This window comes from Staurois parvus, unplaced genomic scaffold (assembly GCF_062004578.1).
Source record: "Staurois parvus isolate SC_StPar_1 unplaced genomic scaffold, SC_StPar_1.0 ptg001214l, whole genome shotgun sequence".
NCBI classification, from domain to species: Eukaryota; Metazoa; Chordata; class Amphibia; order Anura; family Ranidae; genus Staurois; species Staurois parvus.
The window spans coordinates 120519-132967 of NW_028319010.1; the positions used below are offsets into that span (position 1 = coordinate 120519).

The 12449-nt window shown below is 44.4% G+C and overlaps 1 protein-coding gene across 2 annotated transcripts in view; it reads right to left on the bottom strand.

The window, feature by feature from the left end:
* The window catches only part of LOC149438138 (tyrosine-protein kinase HCK-like), a 55821-nt gene that overhangs the window by 4522 nt on the left and 38850 nt on the right, over positions 1-12449 (bottom strand). For both annotated transcript variants that reach the window (XM_089660207.1, XM_089660208.1), the window contains exons 7-11: positions 11183-11332; positions 9386-9538; positions 5717-5976; positions 3203-3356; positions 1670-1801 (exon numbers count right to left, since the gene is read on the bottom strand). In XM_089660207.1, the coding sequence (XP_089516333.1) occupies positions 1670-1801; positions 3203-3356; positions 5717-5976; positions 9386-9538; positions 11183-11332 (849 nt within the window). The remainder of the gene's footprint in view (positions 1-1669; positions 1802-3202; positions 3357-5716; positions 5977-9385; positions 9539-11182; positions 11333-12449) is intronic.

Here is a 12449-nt window from a genome sequence, read left to right on the forward strand (position 1 = left end):
TTTGTGTTGCTATAACTCTGTTCTGACTCTCCTGGAATCTGACTCGGCTTGTGACCTGACCATTCTTTGTGTTCTCCTTTGATCTGACCCTCCGTTGCTGAACCCGGCTCGTGACCTGTGATTCTCGTCTGCTGTCCTGTACCGTTTTGTCTCGTTGTTGTTGACCCGGCCAGCCCGACTACTCTATTGTCTTTACCACTAGCTACACGCCATTGGCGGCGGCCATTACCGCAGCTGGGGTGCCTCGGGGGCCGCGACCTGGTTCCTGGCTGCGTCAAGTCCATCCCCACCATCAGGGGCCCTGGTGAAGGGCAGCCTGGGACTTAGACTCCGCGCCCTGAGGGACTTCGGTCTGTGGGTGGTGGTTGTCGTCAGCCTGTGCGTTACATTGTTATTAGGCCTGCCTGTCCGTTTCCCAGCTCCTGTCCTGACATTCCCTGGATCAACTTTACCTATAAATGTTAGTATCCTGTTATATTCTGTGTATCTAAGAAAGAATCCAGGACTTTTTTAAAGCAATCCACTGAGCTGGCCAGAACAAACTCTTGAGGGAGTCTATTCCACATTTTCACAGCTCTTACTGTGAAGAAACCTTTCCGTGTTTGGAGATACAGTTTCTTTATTATCATCATCTTCATGAATAATATTTACAATCTAAGAGGTTAGTAACTGAGTTGCTGCACCGTGTGGTTCTTTCCCTGCTGAGCATCTATTTGCACATAGCCTGATGGTGCCCATATGTATAAGAAGACAGCTGGCTATGCATCCTCTGGCAGCTGCCATGTCTGGGTGCTCATTGAACAGTAATAATCTAATCTATGGAACATTTTTGTCTCTGACTACAGATGGAAAGAATGGCACAGGTGACATCTTCCAGTGTTGCTTACCTCGGTGGGAATGGTAGTGACTTAAGAAGCTTTTAAACCACCCCATATTATTCGATCGTCCAGACGGAGGCCATCAGGGTTAGGGGGGGGGCCTTTAATAAATACAAGATTGTCTGTCATGCAGGGGCGGACTGACCATTTGGAAACTCGGGCACTGCCCGAGGGCCCGGGGTCAGTAGGGGGCCCCATGAGATGCCCCTGGTACTTTTTTCATAGGCTTTTTTGATTTTGGGCAAGGACACAGGGGCCCCATGATCCCCTATTGCCGGGGGCCCCATGAGTTGTCAGTCCGCCCCTGCTGTCATGTATATAGGCAGATTAAAGATGGCCCTAGATGGTTCAAATAGTTGGTTCAGCATGGCCCGGTTGAGATTTGACCAGTCTATGGGCAGGCTGATTGTACCCAAATTGATCCATCGATCGATCCAGCATGTTGGATTTTTACATGCGATTATTGCCAGCAGCTATAGCTGCTAGCAATAATCACTGCATTCCCCTGGTAGGGATAGCTCCCCGCACCCCCCTCCCTGCCGGGAGAACACAATAGCTCCATAAGAGGGATTCCCCCATCAACACTGACTGTGTTGATAGGGGTATCGAGCGATTTTCTTTCGCATCATCTATGGCCTGCCTTAGTCCTCAGCTAAGATTGGCTTATCAAAGGCAGGCCAAATGTCTAATAGAGGGTCTGGACTGTCCCTGCTATTGTTCCATGTAGTAAGTTCATATGAATGCCATCTACCATGCTGGCTGACCCTGTATAGGGAATACAGCGCCCTCACCCGGGTATGGCGTCCTTCCATAGGTAATGATCTCAGTCAAAAGGATGCCAAAGGACCACACATCGGATTTTATGGTGAAGGAGCCGTAGTTGGCAGCCTCGGGGGAAGTCCATTTTATTGGGAACTTGGCTCCTGTTTAAAAACAAAAACAATCCATCACATGATTAGACTGTAAAAGAGAAAGATACAGAGGACCATTGATGACCTCTTTCTGAAAATGCTAGCTGGCTGGCAGTTATGATTCTAAACACGTGATTCTAAAGGTTGTATTTTTTTTATTAAAAAAAAAAAAAAAAAATATGTTATACTTACCTGCTCTGTGCAATGGTTTTGCTTAGAGCAGCCCCAATCCTCTTCTTTTTGGGTCCCCCGCCGGCAGTCCTGGGTCCTCCCCACTGCCGTCTGCCCCCAGTAGCAAGCCTCTTTCTATGGGGGCTCTCAAGCAGGCTCGCTCACAAGTCGCACTCTTTTCCATTGCAACCTTGCCCATTCACACACAGAGCATGGCTTGTTCCTGCCCTCATTAGCTCACTGGCTGTGATTGATAGCAACAGGAGCTAATGGCTGCTGTGAGCTAATGAGGAAAGAGAGACTTGGGAGAGCCTCTGCTCTCATACACATTGCTGGATCAATATGGACTAGAAGTTATTATAAGGAGGACCTGAGTGGGGGAGCTGAGGCCAGATTTTTTTACCCTAATGCATAAAATGCATTAAAGCGAAGTTTCAGTCAGTTTTGTGTTTATTAACCTCTTCACGCCGGCCGAACGCAAATGTGAGGCCACCTGGCGTCTGGGCCTAGACCCCGAGCGGCCGCACATTTGCGTTCTATTAAAAAAGGACATATGTGCTGAGAGCGTGTGCCCTGCGCGCCTCCAGCACACATGTCCAGTACTCACGGAAAGGTCCCGATCGGGACCTTTCCCGATCATTTGACTGCCGTGAGTCGTCACGGCGGTCACATGACCCTAAACCCCACCCGCCCGTCCCGCCTCCCGGCTTCTGAAACTCTTAAAGGGCCGGGAGGCGCCGGTGTGAAGGGGTTAAAAGTCAGCAGCTACATAAACAAGCACTCACCTGTCCCAGGATGCAGCGATGTGCTCACCTGCCCCGTCCCTTCTCTCACCGGCGCAGGCATCTCAACTGTGGGCACTAGGCTGTAACAGTTTGCGGCTTCACAGCCAGGTGCCCACTGCGCATGCACGAATCGCACAGCACATCCTGATTGGTCCGGCAGTCTTCTGGGACCTGTGAAGTGTCCCAGAAGACTGCGGGAGGAAGGAGGGGGGCCGAACTTCTGGCTCACTTCTCCGCAGCAAACTGAGCCGGAAATGGGAGCAGGTACCTGTCAAAACCAGGTATCCGCTCCCCCCAAAAAAGTGTCAAATATGGCAGTGGAGGGGGGAGGAGACAAACAAGTGGAGCTTTCACTTTTATGTGGAACTCCCCTTTAAGCTAAAAAAGACCTTCTTCTTTTAGAACCACTTTTGGTAGTACATTCATTAGTACATACTGTAAGATGGAGCGTACTCACCCTCTCTGGCTGTATACTCGCTGTCCTCAATCACACGGGCCAAACCAAAGTCGGCAATCTTACATGCCATACTGGAGGACACCAGGCAATTGGCTGCTCGCAAGTCGCGGTGGATGTAGTTCTTCTGCTCTATGAACCCCATTCCTTCTGCAATCTGTGTAAAAGGAGAAAAGTCGTCATCTACTTTAGATTTCCTATGTAGGAGAAGGGCTTACCTTGTTGTTTATAAACTGAATTGACCCTTTAGGTAAATGTAAAACTCGGCTTGCCTATTATTATCATTTTATTACACAATCTGCACACCGACTCTTTTATAGCCATTATTTATGTTATCATTGATTGTGTATTGCAATACACAATTTATTTGATGTATAATCAACCACGCCCTTGCACTACATCTATCTATCCATTCAGTCGTATTCGACCCTTGGTGATTACATGGACCGTCACTCGTAAGCGACTTTTTCCATGAATTCTCTTTACAGGGTAGGTTGCCAGGTCTTTCCCCAACCCCCACCATGCAGGAGATCCCGCATAGCCAGGGATGAAACTAGAACAATTTAGACAGGAGCCAATTAACCTACCAGCATGTCTTTGGAGTGTGGGAGGAAACCAGAATACCCAGAGGAAACCCACGCAAGCACAGGGAGAACATGCAAACTCCATGCAGGAGGCGCCATGGTTTGGAATCAAACCCCTGACCCATTTACTCCAAGGCAGGGGTGCTAACCACTAAGCCACTGTTGCTTTACATAGGTATTGATAAATCGAAAAGAATTTAGATTGCATGGCCAGGTTATGGAAACAGCACAGGTTCAGGCACACACGGATTTCAGATGTTTGTGAGTTTCTTCTGACCTGCTTTTGAGGTCCTTTGAGCTGCTCTGACTTGTATAGAGAGAAAAAAATGGTTCAAATTATTTAAAAAAAACTCTCTCTTGTTTGGGGTTAGGGACCTTAGATTGTACGCCCCTTGAGGGTTAGGGACCTTAGATTGTACACCCCTTGAGGGTTAGGAACCTTAGATTGTACGCCCCTTGAGGGTTAGGAACCTTAGATTGTACGCCCCTTGAGGGTTAGGGACCTTAGATTGTACGCCCCTTGAGGGTTAGGAACCTTAGATTGTACGCCCCTTGAGGGTTAGGGACCTTAGATTGTACGCCCCTTGAGGGTTAGGGACCTTAGATTGTACGCCCCTTGAGGGTTAGGGACCTTAGATTGTACACCCCATGAGGGTTAGGGTCCTTAGATTGTACGCCCCTTGAGGGTTAGGGACCTTAGATTGTACGCCCCTTGAGGGTTAGAGACCTTAGATTGTACGCCCCTTGAGGGTTAGAGTCCTTAGATTGTACACCCCTTGAGGGTTAGGGACCTTAGATTGTACGCCCCTTGAGGGTTAGGGACCTTAGATTGTACGCCCCTTGAGGGTTAGGGACCTTAGATTGTACGCCCCTTGAGGGTTAGAGTCCTTAGATTGTACGCCCCTTGAGGGTTAGGGACCTTAGATTGTACGCCCCTTGAGGGTTTGGGACCTTAGATTGTACACCCCTTGAGGGTTAGAGACCTTAGATTGTACACTTTATTTTTGTGGTATTTATTCACCAGTGGGATTTTTTTTTTTTTGCTATATACAGTAAATGAAAAAGTCCAAAATTTCTGAAATAAAGTGTTTTTCTTATAAAATTTTGCAAATAAATAATCTTTCTTCATAAATTCTTGGCCAAAATGTATTCAGTTATCTTATTAGTTAAAAAAAATAACCCAAATTAGTTTATAACCAAAAATTATAATTTTTCAAAAAATTTTTTACATTTGTATTTTATTTGTTTATATTATTATTAATGTTTTGGTTTTTTTTTAACATACTGTCACCCCAGTAGTACAGTGTCACCATAGTTTTTTTTTTTTTTTTTTTACATTGATTGCTTTTACACCCATAAAGGCATTCTGATTTGTCAGAGCTTGTCACATGGTACAAGGCTGTTGTGGATAGCCCTGTACCATGTGATCTCTGTGATCATTCACAGATTTCACACGTAGTAAGCAATTATGTCATCTTGCTTACACCTATTCATGTGATCACTGTTTGGCCAATCAGTGATCACATGATCAGGACCTCACACAGAGGTCCTGTACAGCGATCGGTGTTCCACTGGATTGCGGTGCCACGCACTCCCAGGGAGCACGCACAATCCAAAATGGTGGGCGCCGTTTATAAACGGCAACCCGCCCCTGCATTGCCCTCGTCCAGGCGTTTATATACAGCGGCCGGACAGGAAGTGGTTAAGGGCCGTCTCAGGGACCGAAAGTGATTTCTAATTTGGGTCCCTGAAAAGGTCGACCCCGGAGGGACAGAGGAAATAAGACCTAATTTGGATATATAACGGGACCAAAGTGTCAATGAGTGAAACACAATCGAATTATAACCCGACAATGAACAAACGGGGAGACTACTGGTATAAATTTTAAGCAGACTGCACATCAAAAAACTTTCCTTAATCCCTGGCGTCTTACCTGGGCGGAAAAGTCAATAAGTTGTGGCACCTTGAGAGAATTGCCTTCGTCGCTCTTCAGAAAATCCAGCAAGCTGCCCTTTTGCATGTACTCGGTGATGATAAATATGGGCTCCCCCTGCGTCACCACAGCGTGCAAACGCACCAGGCGCTCGTGCTGCAATGTTTTCATCATGTTTGCCTCTTCCAGGAAGGCCTCCGGAGACATGCTTCCTGGTTTCATCGTCTTCACTGCCACCTGAGTGTGCCCGTTGTATGTGGCTAAATGAGGGAGGAAGTGGAGAGGAAAGTTAGAGGGTAGCAGCCTGGGGCAAGATACAGCCTAGGTCAGGAAGAAAGCCCAGAAAATGAATTTGTGCGAGAAAATTTTTTCCATTTGTCGCTTCAGTTATTGTCGCATGAACTGTCATGATCGGCTGTCAAAAGATGTATACTAATGATCAGATTATCACACGATCGCTCGTATGATTTTCTTATCAAGGGTATGGGCCGTAAGACCCTGGTCACATCGGATGCAATTTGGCACGTGATCTGCTTGCCAGGCGACTTGCAAATCATATGCCAAGTCGCACCCTATTGTTCACTATTAGAGCGGTCACATCGGTGCGGTTCCGACTTGGTCGGAGCCACACCGATTTCTAAAGTAGTACATGCACTACTTTTGTTGCGATTTGCATACACATCTGTGTCAGATGTCTTGCAAATCGCAACTGAAATCGGCAGGTCACCTGATTTTGAAATCATGCGACTTCACTGTAAGGCGCACGATTTCAAAATCGGCTTTGATGTGACCGGGGGTGTTTAACAGGAAGGTGGTGCAATTTACTTCTTCCCTTTCTTAACCGCTTCCCAACTGCCCTATAGCAGAACTACAGCTACAGGGCGGCAGGACTGCGCAAAATCACGTATATACGTGATTTTACATTTCCGGGTAGGTGGCACGCCCGCTGCCCTACCCGCGCCGCCAGTGGCGGCTACAGAAATTGATCACCGCCAGCGCCCGGTGACCGCCAAGTATCACTGCTCAGCAGAAAAATACACAGCATCATGTTTCCCAAGTAAAACACACAGCACATCATGTAAAACAGCACATAGTTAACCCTTTGATCTCCCCAGATGTTAACCCCTTTCTGCCCAGTGTCAATAGTACAGTGTCAGTGCTTTTTAGTAGCACTAATCACTGTATTAGTGTCATTGGGATGTCAGTGGCAGTTAGTCAGTTCCGCCCAGTGTCAGAATGCCCACCGCAGTCCCGCTATTGGAAAAAACTTTCAGGTAAACCAATTAATTTACATGTATTGGGAAATTTTTTTGCAAAGACATGGAGCTGAATACATTTTGGCCTAAATTTACTAAGAAATTTGATTTGTAATTAATTTTTTTATTGGATGTATTTTATAGCAAAAAGTAAAAAATATTGTTTTTTTTTTTCAAAATTGCCGGTCTTTTTTTATTTATAGCGCAAAAAATTAAAACGCACAGGTGATCAAATTCCACTAAAAGAAAGCTCTATTTGTGGGGAAAAAGGACATAACTTTCATTTGGATGCAGCGTTGCATGACCGCGCAATTGTCAGTTAAAGTTACGTAGCGCCATAGCACAAAAAATGGCCTGGTCAGGAAGGGGGTAAATCCTCTGGAGGGCGAGTGGTTGAGCGTTATTGGCTAAATCATTTATGGAATCTATTTGTACCCCATTTAAAAACACCTAACTGAACGCATTCCTCGTCCTGCAACTGCAAAACAGGGGCGGACTGACCATTTGGAAACTCGGGCACTGCCCGAGGGCCCAGGGTCAGTAGGGGGCCCCATGAGATGCCCCTGGTACCTTTTTCATAGGCTTTTTTGAGTTCGGGCAAGGACACAGGGGCCCCATGATCCCCTATTGCCCGGGGGCCCCATGAGTTGTCAGTCCACCCCTGCTGTCAAGGGCAAGTTGTTAAAGCGTATTCAAACTCAAGAACAAAAACCTAATATATTGCAGCTTGCCAGTCCTTAGTTGTAGTAGCTGCATTTGTTTTCTAATTTTAAGCTTCCCCCCCCCCTTTATTTTCACCTAGTGACCCTGCCAGCAACACACATCCTGTCCTAGGGTGACAACGCTTTCTCTCTACTATATCTACTGTATAAAGCAACAGCATTGGAACCCTAGGATAGATCTACAACACACCTCCCCTCTCCTAATTTCCATACCAAGAGAAGGAGATGTTCTGTTGTTCACATAGGTTAGATGGGCTGAGCCAATGCTAGAGAAAGGACTGCAAAGTGAAAGACAGCACTCTATTTTAGGCCAACTGGTATTTTTGCAAATACTGACTAAATATGACAAATAGCTTTCAATGGTATATTTAACAGACCAAAACGGAGCAAATAAGAGTTCATTGTTAGAAGAAATTCTGCATTAAAATGTATGTAAACTCTAAGGAAAATAACTTTTCTATAGTTTCTGATGGCAGAATGGTTTACGTCTAAATATTATTTATAAACAAGTGTGCCTTTGTCTCTGAGGCTGTGAAGAATGCTAATACTTCATGAAAATCAGCCGATCTCCTAAAACGGACGCCCAGAATCATTTGATTCCCTGCCTGTCCTGCAGCGGTTGTGTGTGCGTCTGTCCCCACCATTCACATGCTGAAAAAAAAAGGAAGTAGCTCATATTTTTTATTTTTTAATTATTTCATATCCGCATGACCTTTATAAAATGGGAACCATAAGCAGTAACCTTTCCCCAAAAAAGGGTGTTGTGCTTCCAAATCTCCCCGTACTGTGACATTCATTCATGGACTTCTGTGAATAAATGAATTGCAAGTCCCGACAGCCTTATGCAGGCCATAGATGGGCTGAAAATCGGCCTCTTAAAAAACAAACAAACTAAAAATCAGTCATTCGATCGGCCGATGTTACCACCAACGGTAAAAAAAATCTGCCGATTTTCGTCCCGTCTATGGCCGGCATTTAACCCCATAATTACTCCTGTCCCTTGCAGAGACAGGGGAGCACAAAGGGGAGCAATACATAAGAATAAAAGAAGAAGAAGAAGAATTCCAGTCCGCTATTATATTTTATATGAAAGTCATGCGGTTGCAACAATGTATCCATTTCGGATACAGATGTTTTTATTTGGATACAAATGGATACATTGTTGCAACCGCAAGACTTTCATATAAAATATAATAGCGGACTGGAATTCTTCTTCTTTTTCTTCTTCTTTTTCTTCTTCTTGCAGGTCACGGCTCATGCGCAGATTTTTTATCGGTAAAACGATCGGTCGATTTGCCCATCATTGCTGGGAAAATCGTCCGTTTGTCAAAATCGGCCGTAAATTTTCCAACATGCCCGATAAAAAAAATGTGCAAAAAGCCCCAAAAAACGGCCAACCAATTAACCCACTAACGGTGCGAAAATCGTCAGATTTTTTTTCCGGCCGAGAAATCGGCCTATTTTCGACCCGTCTATGGCCTGCAATTTCCCAAATGTCACCAACAGGTCATGTTTATTGGCGATCCATACAGGTGGCTCTACTGCTCATGTGTGCGGTTACCTAGAAAATCTGCACGATCGATGAATCTCAAGAACAGTTTCGGAATCGCAGATGTAGACAGTACAGCTTGTTATTGGAGTTTTTTTTTGTCTTTTGACTTTTCAAGCAGCAAAAGAAATGTATGGCTTACCCAACCAAACATCGCCAAACTGCCCAGCACCGAGCTTCTTTTCCAAATTCAGCGAATCTCTCGATACTTCCCAGGCATCCTTCTCCCACGGCTTCTCTGGACGAGAGGATTTGCACGCTGTAGTGAGTTTCTGGCACAAGCCATCCAAGTTGTCTACAAAAAAAACAGTAAGGGTAAAAAAAGAGGAAACAAAAGGAAATACTGACATAACAAAGAGGTTTCAGATGAGTAACACAGTACTCTAAAAACACATAAATCAAAATAAATTATTTGCAAATAATATACCACTCCACCCAAAAGTAGGATGGTTTTGTATTATCTTTTTTATTAAAATTTTTATTTGATTATTACACAAAATGGAAACAAATCATCAGTTATAAAAATATTTCATATATACTCCAATAACCCCAAACATTTCTCATATCCCTCCCCCCCCTCCTCCCTCTCCCCCCTCCTCCCTCTCCCCCTCTACCCCTCCCCCCATCCACATCCTTCCTCCCTGTCTAATTCTTCATTCATACCTATCTGTCTCCATCAAATTCTTCTCTTACATGAATTTACCATAGTACCTCTCTTCAAGTTTCTAGACTCCCCCCTTTACTCTAATCAATTCTGTATATGTTTCCGAGGTTTTGAATTTTATCCAACTGCACCATATGTTTCTAAATGTTTCCATTTTATCCTCTTCCCTATGGTACAATTCCTCCATTCTAAAGATACCCTCCACTCTATCTATCCAGTCTCCGATTTTTGGTGCATCGGTCCCCTGCCAGTGTGATGGATTTGGTAAAATGCCTATTTCGTTTCCTATTGAATATATATATATATACGCTATTTCTATAAGTTTTATAAATATTTACTTTTATACTTTAATACATATGTTGTGTGAATATTTTCTGCCTGCTGGGCTTTCTGGTACTATAAGAAATCCTTGCTTAAGAAATGTCTGCTCACACACACAGACCCCCTCCCACCGTGTGATTTGGAAGACAAAAGAATGTTTTTCTCTCTATAAGATAAGATGGAAGAAGATCACACCTATACCATGACGGAGATTGTTTTCGTGTGGAAATGACCAATCAAAGACTAATATAATGTTTATGCTATTGTCACATGACTCTCGCGTCATTCTGCATATATAAGTTCACTTTCTCATTACAATAAACTAGAAGTATTCATAGACTGAACTTGTGTGTCAGCGTGAGTCTCTTCCAGTGTGCGCACATTCCAAAGCTAGCGTCATAAATTAGGACAGGAACAGATAAGCACCGGACATTTTTAGTCCTCTACTAACTCACCAGTACTTGGGAATTAAGCCTTTGCCGCGCTAATTAAATGGTATAATACTTTCTTTTTATGTAGTTCCAATGAGGGCTCAAAATAATAGAATAGACACTTCCATGGGTCTCTCTGAAAGGTTATCTCGCATATTTCCTGCATAAGTTGGGTTATTTCCCTCCAATAGTTTTGTATTTTTGGGCAACTCCACCATATGTGTGCCATTGTGCCTCCTTTTCCGCATCCTCTCCAGCACAAGGGGGAAATTTCTACTTGCTGCTTCTGTACTACCTTTGGTGTTATATACCATCTAGCTATACATTTGTAGTTTATTTCCACTGTACGCATATTTATCACCTTATGTGTTAATTTGGAAACAATATTCCTTTGCTGTGGGTCAATTTCTACTCCCAGTTCCTTCTCCCATTTTCCCAGAAACCCTGGGGGATCTGTTTTGTTGTATCTTAACAGAACTCCGTTTTTGTACTAATAAAAGATGAACACGGTTTTGGATCTTACTCTGGTAGTAGTGGACCAGGTCGTGCAACGTTTTGAAAGTTCTCCTTGGAGAAACATAAAATCCGCCATCGTCCAAGGTGCGAATCTTGTAATGTTTAACTGCGTTTCCAGTCTGAGGGTTGAAATCTCTGACAGATAGCGAGTAGCAACCTGAAAAACAAAGAAGAGGATATCAAATAACTGGTGATAGCTAAAAGTATTTAATAAATATAAGCCGAACTCCATAACTAAGCTCTTTTTTCTGTATTTAATTCGGCAAAAAAATTATTACTATTATTATTATACAGGATTTCTACAGCGCCAACAGTTTGCTCACCACTTTACAATATAACGGGAGACAGTACACCAACAACACAGTTCAATACTAGAGGGTTAGGGGGGCCCTGATCCTGGGAGCTTACCATCTAAAAAGGAGGGGCTAGTGGTACAAGAGTTAATAACTGTGGGGGATGGACTGGTAGGAGGAGTATTATATATTATTATACAGGATTTATATGGCGCCAACAGTTTGCTCAGCACTTTACAATATAACGGGAGACAATACAGCAACAATACAGTTCAATACAAGAGGGTTAGGGGGGCCCTGCTCCTGGGAGCTTACAATCTAAGAGGGAGGGGCTAGTGGTACAAAAGGTAGTATCTGTGGGGGATGGACTGGTAGGAGGAGCAGAAGATTCCATTATTAGCTGAGGGCGGGATAGGCTTCACTGAAGAAATAGGTTTTCAGAGATCGCCTAGTGAGCAGAGTAGGCGATAGTCTGATAAATTGGGGTAGAGAGTTCCAGAGGATGGGGGAAGCTCTGGAGAAGTCCTGGAGACGAGCATGGGAGGAGGAGACAAGGGAGCTAGAGAGGAGGAGACAAGGGAGCTAGAGAGCAGGAGGTTGTGCAAGAAGCAGAGAGGACGGTTTAGGTGATATTTGGAGACGAGATTGGTGATGTAATTTGGGGCAGAGTTATAAACGGCTTTAAATTGCATACATCGATGCCTCCACCCAAAACCACCTTCCTCGACTTGCTCACAAGTGGGGATTGAAAGTGGAAATGGGCTGTGGTAGCCAGCGCCTGGGTCATCCATGTAGGATGAAAGGCGCAAGTCAGGAGTGGAGCCATGGGTTTGGGGATTGGTGATAGTAATAGCACCTCATTGCATCTCTGATAGATGGGAGAGGGGCCCAACTTTTGAAAATTGTCCTTATTCTCAAAGCGTCTGGAAGCAAGTCCAATACTTGATCTAATATGAGGAAAGAGGAGTACTGAGTGAATTC